Source organism: Takifugu flavidus, chromosome 11, assembly GCF_003711565.1.
Source record: "Takifugu flavidus isolate HTHZ2018 chromosome 11, ASM371156v2, whole genome shotgun sequence".
Classification (NCBI taxonomy): Eukaryota; Metazoa; Chordata; class Actinopteri; order Tetraodontiformes; family Tetraodontidae; genus Takifugu; species Takifugu flavidus.
This window is the reverse complement of record NC_079530.1, coordinates 6,188,859-6,205,581: the sequence shown is the minus strand read 5'-3', so window position 1 is coordinate 6,205,581 and position 16,723 is coordinate 6,188,859. Positions and strand designations below refer to the sequence as shown.

Below are 16,723 nucleotides of genomic sequence, written 5' to 3'. Positions count from 1 at the left end.
TATGGAACCAGTAAGCTGCAGTCTTCCTTTCTATAAATTATTGAACTCTTCCTTCATGCTGCCTTTAGGAAACGACCAGTAATTTAACATTGAATGTACTATTTATTTAAGGTAATTCATATTTCATTTCATATTTGTGTTAGCTGTATTTTAGCTGCTTGAGGTCCCGATACTCATTATCATTGAGACTGATTCAATCATACGTTCACTATCTAAACATTTATATAAAAACTCTGAAAGGCTCCACAGAATCATGTAAAGGTGTAGTTCCTATCAAATGCTGGTTGTTAATGTTAGTGACCATTTAGGATATTGAAATGTCAGTAAAACATGTTTCCCAATAACAAACAATTCATATACATGTGCATAAGAGCAATTTTGTCCTTCAATACTTTGTGTTTTGCACATTCTGACCTGTTTACTATCACTAAACATGAAATGTATGAAAACGAGGTCTAAAAAGGTCAATCTCAACAGAATATCTTGGGGCGGTTCAGTGTTTACCAGCTCTCTCTCTCTCTCTCTCTCTCTCTCTCTCCTTTCTCACACACATACACACAGTTCGCAGCGGTTCTTGACACTCGAAGCAATCAGAAATGTTTCCATCGGATGGATGAGAGGATGGTGTGGATGAAGTAGAGGAATGTAGCAACGTAGGCAAAGACCTGAAACATTCACAAACACATCCTTAAACTCACCAGTTCTGAGGAACCATGAGACTGAAAAAACAAACGCATTTCTCTGCTGTTGTTTCGTCATAGTGATGGTAATTATTATCCGTCCGCATGCACACGAGCTCTAATTCAAGCTCCTTTCTGTGCTCCGGTTTTCCAGCTCTGAAGCAACACCGCTCTTAAGGGTTTTGCAGGTGAAAAGACGACATCACATCACACTTTTGTGTTGCTGCCGCTGGAGGAAAAGAGGAAAGTCCCCTCTTTGCTCTGTGTGCACGTCCTCACAATCACCAAACAAGCACACGGATGAAGTCATTTAGCTCTAAAACACATGAGTGTTTGTCCCACAAACAGGATGTCAGGTGATGCTAATCTACGCCAACTACTGTAGAGTTAAAATGTGTGCCTGTTTGGCCTGTTTACGCGCTAAATACGTCATCTGGAAATTTGCTTCTCACCACAGCAGCGATGTCAATCTGGTAGACTTTGATCGGGCTAACACTCTTCCTCAGCAGCGTGATATAAGCCAAGATCACCGCTGCGCTCAGGTAGAAAAACGCTGCCAGTCCGTGATAAGCAAAGTCCTGGACACAAACAGAACAGGATCACACGGTCAGTCTCATTTTCTCAGCGGCGGCTTTTGATCCCACTCATCTGGACCCGTGTCTTACAGCGGCGGCCCAGCCAGAGCTGTTCTTGTGGCATCCGGCCATGAAGATGATCATCCACAGGAAGGTCATGACGAAGCAGAAGACAGAGACAAACATCACCCATCCCAGAGGGTTTGGTGGGACCACGTGATTCGACGCCACCAGGATCCACACCAGACCGCCAAACACCTGAAAAATGTTTCACAGGGCTGATCGGAAGACGTGTTGGATTACGTCTGTGATCCTGTGTTCCACATAGATTCAACAGGAGGTTTTGCTCCTAGTCAGTCGAGTGAAGCGACCTGTTTGACTAAATTACATTGATATTACATCTACATTAATTAACTCACTTTGCCATTGAATAGTGAATAATAGCATAGTTCTAACAATGTAATAAAGCCATTAGAGCTGAAACGTGAGTTTGATCCTGATAAAACCGTTTCCTGTTCCAAACTGCTAAGACAACTGTTTTGAGCGCTGGCTGTGGTTTTACTGCCTTCACCACCGTTACGCTGTTGTTGTTGTTTAAACTTTACCCGCACACAAGTCGGCATTTAAATAGACCAGAACCGTACGACAAAATTGCTCTCCAGCCTGAGCAAATCCAGATTAAACATCCCTTTGACCAACAGGTCAGACATTTGCTCTGCAAACGTGACTCCTCACAGAGCATTTTGGCTCCTGACCCTACCTTTGAAAAACAAACGGATAAATAAATCCTAAATCCGACCTGTTAGTGGAGGTGGCGTCACCCTTTTCTTGGCGTGGAGTCGGCCACATTCTTTCTCAGATGAGTCTCACTAATACAATACGAATGAAACTTGAGAGGTGAAGGGGCCACTCCCAGACTGGGAATATGTTCCATCAGCCTTCTAGATGAACATTTTCCCTTCACACTTCTCCTCCAAGATGTTTCTGCACGGAATTGATGTCCTGCCGGACATTTTTTCCCCACGCATATACCAACAGAATTGTATGAGGTCATCATGAAATATCAGTATTGTTCTTGATATTTGTCCTCCAAGGTCACTGCTCTGGTAGAGCCTACTCACCAGTTCAGGCAGGTAAAATATGTCCGGGGCTGTGGTGCATATTCCCAGTCCGCTGGGAAGGCTTCCCATAGCCTGAGTTGTAGTTGCAGCCATCTCTGTCCCGGTGCTGAGTCAACAACCACCTGCACGTCTTCTGTGGGGAACTGGAGCTGCAGCAGGTGTTTCTGACATTTATAGGAGGGCTCAGTGAGCAGACAAACCCGTTCCCTTCCCACAACAGTTCCTGACACCGCCCTTGGTCTTCCAGCCCGCCTGGATGTGGAAGAGGTGACCTGTGATGGGGTACTGAAGCAGCCAGAAGAGGAATTCCGTGCCCTGCGGCTACAGCTTGTGCAGAGGAATAGTGTGCCTTGTTGCCGCTGAGTAAACACACAGCTCACCGGCTCTGCTTGGTACAACTTTATGAGCCTCTCAGTCTGTTATCTCAGCGCTTTGTTTGTTTTGGGGCTACGATGAGGGTTTCTTAGAAAAACCTAGCAGCTAATACTTTTTTTTAAATGTATTGATAAGCAGCACTTTGAAGCTCTGCACAGCTTTAAAGTGGAACTTATCAACATTCTTGTTATGTGTGTAGTGGGGGGAGGGGGGCAGGGGTGGGGCTGGGGGGCACTTTAGTCAGATTCTAAGTCTGCCACCGACTAGTTCCTGAATTATTTCAGCTGATAACCCCTCCTAGGTTTGCGTTATATGTGTAATACCATCATCAGACAGTATGTGTCAGTACTGAACAAATGTGTAATAATACATGCAGAAATGGTTTGAAATGTTAATCACAGAAATTCAAATTTTCTCATTAGCAGAGATCAAATATCTATACAGCAGTTATGAGGAGTAATGATTCAGTTCTGACATAAAGAATGTCATGTTTTATTTATTTATTTATATCATTCAGTTGAGTCAGTCAAGTGTTTGAAAGAATAACAATTTTACAAATTGTTTCATATGAAGACATGCATGAATGTGGTCAATTTAGACAGACATCTTTGACAGCAAAGACCAAATACATTATTATGTATATTACGCATTATAACAGAATGCCATATTTTATATTTACAATCAGCTTTACTTAATTATATATAAAAGTGACTATCAGCTGCTTCAATGTCTATTTTTTGTGTTGAAATAGAATTGAAAACTATATTGCACTTGCTTCTATTAGTGCTTAAATATAATAAAAAGTAAATAAATCTCTTCCTTGCCCTCCTGGGCGATGCCTCCTTCCTTCAGATTTGGGTCCTCTATCAGAGGGAGCCTGAGGGTTCTGCGCAGGATCTTAGCTGTTCCTAGTACTGCGCTCTTCTGGACAGAGATCTCTGATGTGGTTCCTGGTATCTGCTGGAGCCATCTACTCAGCTTGGGTGTTACTGCCCCTACTGTCCCAATCACTACTGGGACCACTGTTGCCTTAATGCTACATTATAAAATCATAATTCATTGAATTAACTGTGTAACTATATGCTATTAAAATGTAATAACTAAACATTTCATATAATGTTAAATGTTTATTCAGAATTTCAAATTAATTAATTTATAAACAGTTATAATTATGTGATACTTATTAACAACTTGCTACCCACTCATTTATTTGAGGTTTTTAATACACTTTTTTCTTATTTTCTGGCCTAACTAAGAACTTCTCACCACTAAGGTGGCTTTCTTGTAACGGAGAGGACCAGGTTTGTTCTATCTGGATTTGTGCCAGCGTCTTGCAGAGAAAATGGCATGGAGGAAGTAGAGAAGTGTGGCTAGATAAGACATCACCTGAAAATACACACACAGAGTCATAAATGAGCACCGAGTTTGAGGTTAGTGTGGGGGAAAATTAAAAGCCTCCTTAAAGTCCCTACAAGGGCAGCAGAGCTAAACACTGTGTGTGTATGTGTGTGTCAAATGTCTGTTCGAGGCTTGAAGTATAGTTGTAAGAGGGAGGTTAGAGTTGGCCAGGGTGGGGGCCAGAGGGTCGATTGGGGTGGTTTGGGCTAGGGAAGTAGCTGGGTAACGTATTATGTACCCGCAAAGATAGAAATAGGAGAATGTGTGTGGATGTGTCTCATACCACTGCAGCGATGTCCAGCCTATAGATTTTTAGAAGGTCAGAGGTCAGAACGTGAACAATCAGGTTGCCAGGGGCGATGGTCATGCCCCACCCCTTCAGCAGAGTGATGTAGGCCAGGATGACAGAAGCACTCAGATACAGGACCACAGCTACAAAATGATACCCTGCATCCTGTGGAGGGAGTGGGGTGGGGGTGGGTGGGGCACATAGAAACACACAAACAAACCCATCATTCTGTGGGAAAACATCCGTTAATGTCTGTTTGAACGTTCCAAAAGGCTTTTGCCTGCAGCCCAACCTCATGGCTTCACCAGTCAAACATGACACACCTGAAAGACCTGACATGCTCAGTTTCCTGGTGAATAATGATCGAGGAGCAACTACAGGGTCTTACCAAGGAATTCCAGAACTTCCTCTGATTGTGGCCTAAAATGAAGAAGAAGAAGAAGATTGTGGTCATCACGAAGCAGAAAACAGACACAAACATGACCCAGCCCAGAGGGTTGTCTGGGTAGACATGCGTTGATGCCACCAGGATCCACACCAGACCTCCAAAGACCTGTGGGGACAGGAAGGGGGGATAGGGGGAACAGGTTTGTTAGCTCTTGTCTCTAATACTGCCTTGGATAATTTAATGCAACTTCATAAACTCTCTGTTACGGTATAGAGAAGACCCGAGCAAGGAAAAACTCCCTTTAACAGGAAGAAACCATGAGTAGGACCACATTTCTTCTCTTTTGTAAGAGTTATTCCAACTCCCGTAGCTGATGCTCAGCAACATGTTTCCACCACCTCAGAATCCCAGCATTTTAATAAACTTTATTCTGTTACTGGTGAACTGCAGTTCACTTTTCATGAAGGGCTGACTGGTAAGCCGTTCCAGGGAACTGGAATATATTGCCTTAATCAAATAAAGCTATCACATGTGTGTTATCAACAAATAATCCTGCAGCCTTATCTTTGCTGTTGCCACACATTAAAGGTATCAAGCAACATACCAGAACAACGACATTTCCATTCCATTCCAGGTCAAAGGACAGAGCCTCAGGACTCATTAAATACCACATAAAATTGTGTGTCACAAAGACTGATTGCCGCTATTGTCCACATTCCTAACGGTTACACTGATCCTGCAAAGACACGTTTAAACATTATACACCCAAAAACATTGCGCTAATTCACAGCACCACAACTGGACCTCGCCGCGCCCTCCCATGAAGCGACACACCCCAGAGGCTCTTCTCTTTGTGTCGCCGCAGTCACCTCAGCTCGCACATTTTTATGATCAGCTCAAACAGTCGTTGTCAAACCTTGGTTAGTTTTACTGTCTCTTCCTTTTTATGGAGGAAGCCTTCCATTCATGTAATGTGGTGTTTGTGTGGAGGGTCACCCGAAGAGCCCCTTCGTGTCAAAAGTCAATCAGCGCTTGGTGTCATGAACCACACATTACCTCTCAATAACTGTATCTGAGCGAACTGTGTTTCTGTGTTTCTATTCCTTTAATGGAACATTTCAATTCAACTTTATTTATAAAGCTTCTGTTACAATCAAGCTGGTCTTTAGGTCCAGAAACCCAGAGCAACCGTAACAGGAAGAAACCTCAGGCAGAACTGAAGAAACAGAACTAAAACTGAGCTGTCAACAGGTCAGAACACTCTTAAAGGACCTCTGCTGTAGAGAGGAGAGACACCAACAGGTGGATGGATGGATGGATGGATGGATGGATGGATGGATGGATGGATGGATGGATGGATGGATGGATGGATGGATGGATGGATGGAGGGATTACAGAAACTGTCATTACAAAACGTTAAACATGAAAACAAGCCGCGAGCCCAGAGGCTGTTTACTTGTTTTTTGTTAGTCTGATGTTTGTTTAGCTTGTTTGTGTCATATTGTTTCAGGCTCACTATCAGCATTATCCCAGAAAACAAGAGAACAGTGAAACACTTTTAGCGATGCGCCCACAGCCTTTAAACGTTGTTGTTATCAACAACAACACAGGGACCTCAGGGGTGTGTTACTGTTGTGCCAACATGGGAGGAACCAACTCTTCATCTCACTCCATCATCTCACTGACTGACTGTTGTGGCTCCACCGACCAAATGCCACAGAAGTACCGCAAGAACAAATTCGGCGGACAAATGTGGAAAAAGCATCAAACCACTGTTCATCTACCACCGAGAAAGTCACCAAGATCAGAGGAGATGGACAGAAGATGCAGGGAGACTGCAAAATGACAAGGAACTCACAAATTCGGGGATGAAGAACACTTCAGGAATGGTGGTGAAGGTCTTGCTGCCTCTGGGCAGAAATTCTACCGCGTGAGCGGATGCCATAGTCCGAATATCAGGTGTGATTTTTCTCCTGGAATGACAAAGGTGACTTTTATAAGGTGTGTTTTAAAGGCTGCCTTCTTTACCCACACTCCCCCAATTCTCCTCCCAAACCTCCCTCCGAGTCTCCACTTCACCACCCATTCCTCTACCGAAGACAACCAGTTTGGCCAGTGCTGAGTGTGTTTGTGTGTGTGTGTGTGTGTGTGTTTGTGTGTGTGTGTGTGTGTGTGTGTGTGTGTGTGTGTGTGTGTGTGTGTGTGTGTGTGTGCGTCTGTGCATTGTTTCATTTGTTTCAATAAAAACAGGAAAGTAATTGTGCAGAAATTCATCTTCCTTTTCAGAGCTGCAGGTGAGCCTCAACCATTCCGCGTGTGCTAGTTACATAAAAGGCCAGGTTCATTTTGCACGTCCCTGTTTCACTTTGTACATTTTTCTTCTGTACGTCATTTAGCAGCTGTTCCGTGACAAATAGTAACTAGATTTGGATTTGTGTTTCCAGGCAGAAGGTGTAGACAATTAAAATAGAAAAAATCATCAGAGTCGTAGTTTTCTGACCAAAAATGCTTTGAATTCAAACTGAATCTCATCTCAAACGGGGTAAAACCGAAGGTCAATTGGAACTGTGAGGTTAGTCCGATAAATACCAGATTAATCGACAGAAGAGGCAGTTTAGCCTGTGTGTTGCTCACCTTAATGCTGTTGGCAGGCATGACAGCACAGCTGACAGGAGATACAGGTTGTGAGTTCTGAGCAGCAATAACACACATTATAATTCATTTTTTTGTTTGCACATTTCCTTTGTTGAAACTCAATTTATTCATGTCTCCCTTGCAGGTTGTTTGAAAAGAATATTCAGGCAAGGGAAGGAAAGTTTCAGAAAAAGTGTTCATTCCAACATGTTTTTGATCACACATGTTCCAGTTAAAGTGCTTTGGGTTTTTTTGTCTTTCACCATTGAATTGTAGTTGTTTAGTTTAGGGTTAGAACATATTTATTTTTGTTGCTGCTTGTTTAAAAATTAAATTAATGGGGTTTATCTCATAAACGACAACTGTTCTTGTTGCATTTCCTGCTCAGATGTTATATAATGTTAGTAAAAGTAGAAGAAGTGAGACAGCCAAAGGATGAGTGAGCACAAGTGAAGTAAAACACAGAGCAGTGAAGGTGGTGTGTTGGGTTTTATTACCTGTTACACTGTAGTTTTCCACCCGAAACTTAGATTAACAAACAGTTTAGAATGAAAGCAAACTCAGCGCATTTGGTCACTTCTGGTAGTTCGAACTGGCCCAGTTTGGACAGAAACATCCAGCTGCTGCCTGGAATGGTGAATAAATAATGATCAGCTGTGTCTAACAACTTGTCAGTGTCGAGGGTCGGCTGTGCGCTCGTCTTAGCATCACCCAGTCACGCTGTCAAACACAGCACAATGGTTTCCAGGCACAGGGATTAACACCGAGAACATAAACACAGACTCTATTGTGTTGGATGACTTGTTTTAGGCTTGAAGCAGTAACGTCTCTCTTCCCAAAAGGCAAAACATAAAAAATGCACACATGCTCCAACGCTTTATACTCCTCTCGTCTTGTTTGCTGCCCTGTATAATGTTTCTGTGGTTCAATCACTGTTGCCTGATGGTCGTTTGACCTTGGCTGGTACATCACTGATCATCTCGCATTGGGATTAAATCCAACTTGTCACATTTCAAAGGGAAAAAATCATCCCGTTGTTCTTAGTGAAGGGAATGTTGTCTTCCCGGCACCTACAGCTTCTTGAGACCTGTTGTCGGCTGCATCTCCTCCTGGGAAAACATGGGAGGATGGAGAGATTTGCTCTGTCAGCAGTGGTTTGTGGCAGGGATGTTAGCAGAGAAGCCTGGCATTCCTTCCCACAGCGCTTTTTGCAGGCAGTCACTTTAAACCTTCCGGCTGGAAGTTCCTGGAGTGGTAGAACCTTGGTTAGGTTCCCATTTGCTGCTTAGTGTTTGCCTTCTCATGTTCATGCTTCTTGTGTTTTTTCACACATTCGGCTAAGTTGCTGTGAGGTAATAAACTTGCTCTTGAATCCCCTCTGATGCCACCTTTAGTGTAAAACCTGGTGTTAGTGGTGGCTGCGGATGAGTAAAGTTGGTAGGCCGAACGTATCAGAGCGACCTTTGGGCAGGTTCAGGTCGGCCTCTGCAACTGAGCAGGTGAAAAGAGCTGGTAGAAGAAATGTTTGATGTTGTTCAACAAGAGGTTTGAGCTGTTTCTTAGTGAAGATACTGCCCTTTCAAATATTAAAATATCAGGTAAATGAAGAGTTCATGTAGGGCACCACCTTTCAGATCTCTCTCTAACTATCCACGCAGTGCATTAATCTTCCCAAACCTCTCCCTCAGATAAACTCGTCGCTCAGTCAACAAACCGGTTTTAAAGGACACACGCCCTGAACTAACTCCCTGTGAAGGATCTGGTTACAGGCTAAAACCCTCCACACAGGCACGTCCATGGTAACCTCGGCCATTTTTTATTTGTCCATTTCAATTGTCTCCCAACAGCGAAGCACATAGAACGGTGAGGAATGTGTGGGTGTGTGTGTGGGTGTGTTGAACTGCAGATCTCCAACATGAGCTCTGACCTTGAAGTGAACCAGGTGCCATTAAAGGCAACTTAAGCTTGAACCAAACAGTCTTCTGGCTTTCTCAGAGCTTTTCCTTTGCTTCAGTGATCCGTGATGCTGAATTTCTGAGTTCCAATTTTGAACGAACTCATCACACTAATTGTTTCACACAGCCAATGCTTTTCCTGCATGTCTGAAACAGGAGTGTGATTACGTTCTTGTATACAGGCAACAGATGTATGTTGATATGTTCCATTAAAGAATGCTTTCATGGTAATTTGTGGAATCTGTCAATTTCTTGACCTCTACTGGTGTCCATTCCTTCAAATAACAAGAGGAAAATACTCTCATTCCCAACTGGATCATCTTTCATGGGGAATTTCACATTTTACAGCTCCCCTGGACTTTCCACCACCAGATCTGTTAGTCTTTAACTAACCCTTTTTATTAAATTACCCAAATTTGTTGCCATCACAGTTGCCAATCAGTATTCTCAGATGTGTTTTTGGTTTTTATGATTGGCATTTTTCACCTGATCAAAGCTTCTTTGATCAAATTGAATTACAGAATCATTCCTTAAGTATTTAATTCCTGCTTGACCAAAAATGGGTGTGGCTGATTTTCACTGTTATCAACTAATAAGGAATTACCGTATTGGCCCGAATATAAGACGGTGTTTTTTGCGTTGAAATAAGACTGAAAAAGTGGGGGTCGTCTTACATTCGCGGTCTAGACATTATACCCATTCACAACGCTAGATAGCGCCATATATATTTAAAGCGAATGCTGAACTTAACGTCCCAGGCCAAAGCGAACCCCTGTCACGAAGAAGAAAAATAAAAATAGCGGTAGCACGAAGAAGAAAAGTAAAAAATAGCGGTAAGAAAGAAAAGAGAAGAAAATAAGAGAAGAGATAACAGAAAATAGAGAAATGTAGCGACAATCTGGAGAAAAGTGGGTCGAAGATATAATCATTTGTTACAGATGTACTGTAATTATTTTCTGTATAAAAATTACATTTGGTGTTCAAAAAGTCTTTTTTCAAACTTGAGTCTTGAAAAAGAGGGGGTCGTCTTATAATCAGGGTCGTCTTATATTCGGGCCAATACGGTACAAGTCTTAAGAAAAGAGGATTTTGATGCAAAATTAGGAAATCTGTTCCAGAACTTTGCGTATTTGTGATTGAAGCTCTAGAAGCTGTTGTTTTACAGGCAATGTTGCCTTTTTTGGTTCACATGTTTGATTAAGATATTCCAATAATTCTACCTTTATGATTATTCCATCTTTCTCATCATTCAACAATGCTCTCTAGACAATACAGGCAACATTGCCATGACAACAGTTTTGGAATGTGGAAATACAGGTTATTCCTGAGCTAACAAGGTGCTAAAGACCGTACACGCTTACACAGCTGAAACTCTGCGTATGAAATCTTGAGATTTTTCAATTGTTAAAAAAGGTTAAAGGTAATTATCTTAAATAAATGGGCTATACAGAAACAAATTGCACTGCTGTTTGAAGAAGCCAATCATCCAGTTAGTCAATTACAGACAAAAAAGAAGACAATTTTTTTTAATATATATTATACACACACAAAAATTGTGCGTTTGTGTGGGTGTCTGCGTCTGTGTCTGTTCAGCCACTGTCCACACAAACACACTACAAATCTCTCAATGCATTTGTCCTTTTATAACAGGCTATAAAAAGCCGGGGGCGGCCTAATAATTAACCCTTATTCTTCTGGATCTCTGACGCACACGTCCACACGCACGTCTGATGTTGAACTAAGGGGTGGAGATGGCAGCTCGGTGACCAATAAATGAGGTGAAATCGTATTTATCAGTAAAGGTTCTCTCTTTAACTGTCTATTCATTCAGCAGTCAGTATCGATAGTACAATAATATCAGAGTCAACATGAGTGCAGATAAAGATTAATCTGATATATGCATCTTTCCTGAGAGCAGAAATGTCTGGGAAATCAAACTGTTGGTGATACCATCATAGCATGAACATTTTAATTATTTTGTTTTTAATCAGTCTTGGAAGTGTAAAGAGTCACTGCATTTTAGTCGATTCTCACCCTCCTTGAGGCACTTGAGGCACTGCTAAAGTACTGCTTGGCACATTTACAATCTCATTAAAATTCACTTTAGAGCTAAAGCCATCGCATGTGTCATTGTGCCACACTGAGGAAGTCAAAGGTTAGCTCTGAAACATCAAAAGCCAGGTGCTGATGTGCAGGGTCTACGTAGACCTCCAGGCCTGCTGAATGGCTGCTGGCGTGCTGGTTGTGTTTGAGAGAGTCCAGGGTTTCGTAGATGACTCTGGCTCGCTGCTCTTCTGAGTGCAAGTCTGCCCAGCGATGAGCGGGCAAAGCCGGCGAGTGGAGGAGGAAATAGACTGAGGACATGTAGACTTCAATGAACTCCTTCTTCAAAAAGTAAAAGTCTTTCTGGAAACCCACAGAAAAGAAAAATATCATATATAAAAACACGAAGAATCTGTGGTGACAAGTACAGTAATTACATTCCATGAAGCGCCTTTCACTATGAGTTGTTAATGCATGCAGCACCCTCTACCGGTTTATTTCTGTATTACATTCTTAAACGGACCTTCTGGGATCTGCTCATCTTGATCTCAGCATCAAGCCAAGCACTCTGAAAGAAAACACGTTTAAATTCAGTGCAAAACCTCAGCTTCTTCCGGAATAATTTTTATTAAACCTTCACTACACCAAATTTAGACCTGGTTGTGTGAGAGCTGAAAGTTTGTCCATGAGACCTCATTTGGTAATTCAGTGTAGGCAACACAGAGAAAGCATACGCTCTCCAGATATTGCATGAATAAATCTGGGTAATATAAGAAATCAAGGGAAGCTAAATCTGCTTGAATCTGACCCTGAGTGCGTCCAGTAAATCTGGCTGGTCCAACAACAGAGGGAATGTGGAAAGTACTGGATTGCTCAGAAGATCTAAAAAACAGAGACATTTATTCTCAAACTACCGATACAACATGTACAATGTGTACATTAATGTGTGCCTGTGCGTTCTTAGGGGGAGTTACCGGCAGTCTGCATGGTCGGTCGTTCCACCAGGAGTGTGTCAGCTAGCAGCTGCCTGTGTAGAACCAGAAGGTGAACACAGCCCACGCAGTGCAGCAGAGTGTCTGGAAGCAGACTGAAGAGCAGAACAGACTGTTATTGGTTGAAGTCAAACATCCATATATCATTTTTACCTTTTTAGATCACTGTATTGCGTTGCTGCAAAACCTGAGAGTTGAATGTGACAACAGACTTAACTTGCTTTATAACACAACAGGATGGAAACACTCTCACCTCAGCTGCGTTCTGATCTGGCTGTTTGCTGATTTCAACTTGACGATGAGCTTGGGCTGCCGGCTGGCTTGAAAGATCTGCTTAAACACGCCCGTTGGAGCTGAAACAAAAAGATGTTGATAAAATGACAAAAATAACACTATTCATACAGTATAGATGCACTCAAATACAATAAAGTCACTTCATTTTACAGGGTTGAGTCTGGACTGTGCTGATCTCGGTTGTGTGTGCTTACATCCTTTCGCCATTGATGCCTCAACTGTTACATATTTCTCATAGGGAGTGCCACCATTCACCTGAAGCTCATAGGTCCTTCAGACACACACGTATACACAGAGACACCAATTGGGAGTTTTAAACAGTCAGAGGAGAATTAATTTTTTTTTCAAAATTCACACAAACCCAACAGCTAAAGTGATGTGTTACTGTGTGTACACCTGTTTGGGAGTGGATTTCCAGAGCCATCAGATAGTTTCAGGAAAGCCCAGCCGCAGCTCAGTTCTCCTCTCTCACCTGTAGACTGAGAGTAAATGTTCAGCATTATTCCGTGAGGTTCTTTAATTTAATCTTTAGCTCTACGTTCTGCACACCAACAGCCACCACATGTTTTTGTCCTTACATTCCTTATGAAAGTGACTCCCAGCTCAAAAAGAATACCGAGTTCAGGAGACGCGGCGTTGCAGCGGAGAAAACAGTGTCCGTTAAGCAGAGTTGGTAGGATACCTGTCGTCTGATGGAAACATGCCGGGGTTCAGATTTTAATTAAATCTAAAGCTCAATCTTTGGATCGACATGCCCAAGTTACAGGCAATAAAGGAAAAACAAAACAACAAATACTACCTGCGGAGAAAAACTCCAGGTTTTGGGGCTTTTGGGGTTGTAGGTTGCCCTCACTGTGTGGATGTTGCTCAAAACCTGAAGATCAAACACAGTTCATTGTAATATATGGCAAACAGCAGGATTATATTTGATACTTTGCATTATCTTTGCTTTAAAAAAAAAAGATGCTAGGACATGTTAAAAAAAATTTAAATCATGGGGAAAATGCTGTAGAAGTACCCGAGCTCCATCAGAGGCACAGAGGCGGATATGCCTGCTGAGGACCTGAAGCCCAACTCCTGGAGTGGGAATCATCCTGCAGCTCCAGAGTGAGAAGCAAACACACATGTAGACTTCCCGAGCACGTACCTGGGAGATGGGATCATACGGGATGACACGATGACACGAGATGATATGTGGTGATATGTGGTGATAACGCATCCTCAGCAGTGTTTGCAAATTGTCACACGGTCTCACCATGCCAGTATCTGGCTCCAGGAAGAGGTCATTAAAGGAGAGCTTCGACTGGCTGAGTTCAGGCTGAATATAGTGGCTTCCTCTATATGATACTCCTAGAAAATAAAGTATAAAATATTTTAAATGGTTGGCATTCAGCAGTTGTTTTACAATAATGTTGAACACTATGCGCATTACTAATTTGCAAATCTTCTACAAAATTCTATAAAATATGTGCAATATAAAAAAATTAAAATAAAAGTTATACAGCTGAGGTAGGTGCGTGCTGTATGTGTGTGAAATGACCTCCTTCTACAAGCAGTTTATTGAGGGTTGATGCTCTAAATCCAGGAGGTATGGCTCCCATGGCAGACAGCACATCTGTTGCATCAATCTGTCACACAGACACACACGTAGAGTAAAAACCATAACTATGATGATGAAACTGGCATTTTGCTGATGGTAAACTTTGCTGCTGTTACCTCAGTCAAGGCTTTTCTGACAGTAGCCCAGTTGGATGCTTTGCTGCAGGAAAAAAAAGAAACTTTCAATTAAAATGACCAATAATTGATTTTCTGTATTAATCTAAACTAAAAAATTGGGTGAGGAAAATGTAGAAACTAGTTTTTATGCTAAACCTCTCTTTCTCTCCATCTTCAGAAAGTTCTTCATTGTATTGCTCATCGTCTTCTTCTGACTCATCTTCTTCATCATAGTCATCATCATTCTCATCATCCTCACTACATACTGCTGAGCCAAACTGAAAGCAAATGAAAGCTTTAACTATAAGAGAAACCACTGCTGATTTAATACTGTGATATTTCAATAAGCCAAGTGGAATTTACTCACATAGGACCAAGGCAAAAAAGGAAACATTCACACCAAAACCATAAATAAGGATAATATCAGAAAAAAATAGTGTTCAGACCAAACATTGCTGTATGAACACATCTATTTTACATAAAGGTGAATTTTACTTTGACTTTTGTTGAGATAAAGGATGTATCACATTGTGGAGACTAATAAAATAAAATATTTCAAGAAATGCCCTCTAATGCCACTTTGGCAGAGTTCCCTGATATGAAGTTTGTTTACCTTCAGATGGTTTTTTGGAACCACCCCTCTGTTGCCTTTACTATCCTGAGCGAGCCACCAGTCATCTGCTGACATCTTGATGATCCTCAATACATCGCCCTTCTAAAAACAGCATCCAAATGATGATGCATTACATTATGTCTTTAAAGCAAAAGTGGAATTTTGCAGAAAGTTCAAAAAGCACACTTTGACTTAAAAAAAATGACAGCTTCACCTTCACAGACAGATCCCCTTCCTGCTGTGCTTTGAAATCATAAATGGCCGTATAGATGTGTGAGCCGGACTGTGAGGGCGATTTCAAAAGTTCCACTTTACTTTCATGATCATTGCCGTCATAGTCTTCACTGTTGTCATTTTCCTCCTCCTCCTCCTCCTCCTCATCATCATCATCATCCTCTTTGTCACCCACTGAATTGGTGCTGATTTAACACACACAGAATACATTGAGAATCTGATTTCAGATCTGTTAAAGATCATTGTTAAATTTTTCTCTTTGGGGTGAACATCAGTCACTGACTCTGTGGTGGCACTGGGTCCCGGAGGTGACAGTTGCAGAAAAAGTGTGTTTATTTGCTCCAAGATGTTGGAGAGACGTCTCTCCTCCAGCAGCTTTCTCTGCTCATAGTTTGCTACGGGGGTCGGCTCATCGTCCTGGAAAATCAAGCAACAAATGCTCATTACTCTCAGACATTTAGTACAGATTATTTTATACTTGACCTCTTTAAAATCAAACAGTATGCATTTTAATTTAAATAAAATGAAGAGATGTTTTTGTCGTTATTGCCAAACAATATAGTAAAATACAGAAAAAGAATTGTACAAACCTTGGTCAGTTTTTTCAGGGCATTGAGGTTTTTCTCTGCAGACTTTTGTAGTTCCTGACATCTGTTCATGATTGAATAATTGAGTGAAAGTCATATCTTGACGGACTATTTGACGGACTACACGAATTTGTACCTTCGAAATAGGTCTTCATTTGATCCATCCTTTTTCAGCACATCTAGCGTCAGAGCATCAACCTGGTTTTAATGTTTTAAAGATTTAATGTTTGCTTTGGTGAATTTACACATCTGTGTAAAGTGTTCGCATTCTGATGTTTTTGGCTTGAAAAAACACAACATTATTAATTTTCTAACCTCCATTATTACTGCATTAAATACAAAGGGAAGTATAACTACTAACAAGCTTTGTACACTGTTGTTTTCTGGTTATGACATTTTGCTGCATTTGTGTAACTATTTTAACCCCGCTAAGAAACATTTAAGCAAAATTGTCTGACGAACCTGTTTACGTAAATCTTCTACTTCCCTCTGGAGAAGTAGCAAAGGTCCCTTTCCTTTTAGTGCCATTTGGAGGCTGGTTTTGAACCATTAAACGTGCGTGAATAGCTAGCTTATCTGGTAGATAGCTAGCTGACGCTTTACTTCAACTGGTCGCCAGGCAACAGCCCGATCCGCAACCGGAAATAGAACTGCGTCACATCAGGTCTGCACATGCGCCAAAAAGGGAGCAATAACAAGGCAGTATTGAAGAAGACATTTTCTAAATCAAAGCTAAAGAAGATTTGCACTTAATTAAAAGAAATAACTGTAAGAAAGATAAATTATTTGACATGCAACAGTAACTAGTTAATATAAGAGAAACTGTGGA

General features: G+C 41.6%; 3 protein-coding genes across 5 annotated transcripts; all 3 read right to left on the bottom strand.

Annotated features, from left to right (window-relative positions):
• Nucleotides 1–144: 144 nt before the first annotated feature.
• LOC130533885 (myelin and lymphocyte protein-like) lies at nt 145–2,669 on the bottom strand. Its single transcript, XM_057047618.1, has 4 exons — nt 2,377–2,669; nt 1,346–1,513; nt 1,133–1,258; nt 145–665 (listed from the first exon to the last, which is right to left on the bottom strand). Exons 1-4 carry the CDS (start codon nt 2,467–2,469, stop codon nt 591–593), a joined length of 462 nt encoding a protein of 153 aa, XP_056903598.1. The 5' UTR covers nt 2,470–2,669; the 3' UTR covers nt 145–590.
• Nucleotides 2,670–3,236: 567 nt separating this feature from the next.
• LOC130533883 (myelin and lymphocyte protein-like) lies at nt 3,237–8,160 on the bottom strand. 3 transcript variants are annotated; one of them, XM_057047616.1, is made up of 7 exons: nt 7,958–8,160; nt 7,461–7,517; nt 6,685–6,799; nt 4,827–4,991; nt 4,433–4,603; nt 4,021–4,137; nt 3,237–3,711 (listed from the first exon to the last, which is right to left on the bottom strand). In XM_057047616.1, the coding sequence occupies exons 3-6, from the start codon at nt 6,769–6,771 to the stop codon at nt 4,060–4,062; spliced, it is 501 nt and encodes a 166-aa protein (XP_056903596.1). In that variant the 5' UTR covers nt 6,772–6,799; nt 7,461–7,517; nt 7,958–8,160; the 3' UTR covers nt 3,237–3,711; nt 4,021–4,059. The 3 variants fall into 3 exon arrangements, with proteins under 3 accessions (XP_056903596.1, XP_056903595.1, XP_056903597.1); XM_057047615.1 differs by having other exon boundaries at nt 3,237–4,137; nt 7,958–8,158; XM_057047617.1 differs by lacking the exon at nt 7,461–7,517 and having other exon boundaries at nt 3,237–4,137; nt 7,958–8,159.
• A 3,044-nt stretch (nt 8,161–11,204) lies between these two features.
• Nucleotides 11,205–16,547, bottom strand: nphp1 (nephronophthisis 1). Its single transcript, XM_057047486.1, has 20 exons — nt 16,357–16,547; nt 16,031–16,092; nt 15,898–15,958; nt 15,591–15,724; nt 15,288–15,492; nt 15,074–15,175; nt 14,617–14,738; nt 14,461–14,503; nt 14,285–14,372; nt 14,000–14,094; nt 13,763–13,891; nt 13,544–13,618; nt 13,323–13,433; nt 13,141–13,223; nt 12,939–13,015; nt 12,704–12,803; nt 12,433–12,545; nt 12,267–12,340; nt 11,982–12,026; nt 11,205–11,821 (listed from the first exon to the last, which is right to left on the bottom strand). The coding sequence occupies exons 1-20, from the start codon at nt 16,420–16,422 to the stop codon at nt 11,543–11,545; spliced, it is 2,064 nt and encodes a 687-aa protein (XP_056903466.1). The 5' UTR covers nt 16,423–16,547; the 3' UTR covers nt 11,205–11,542.
• Nucleotides 16,548–16,723: the final 176 nt, after the last annotated feature.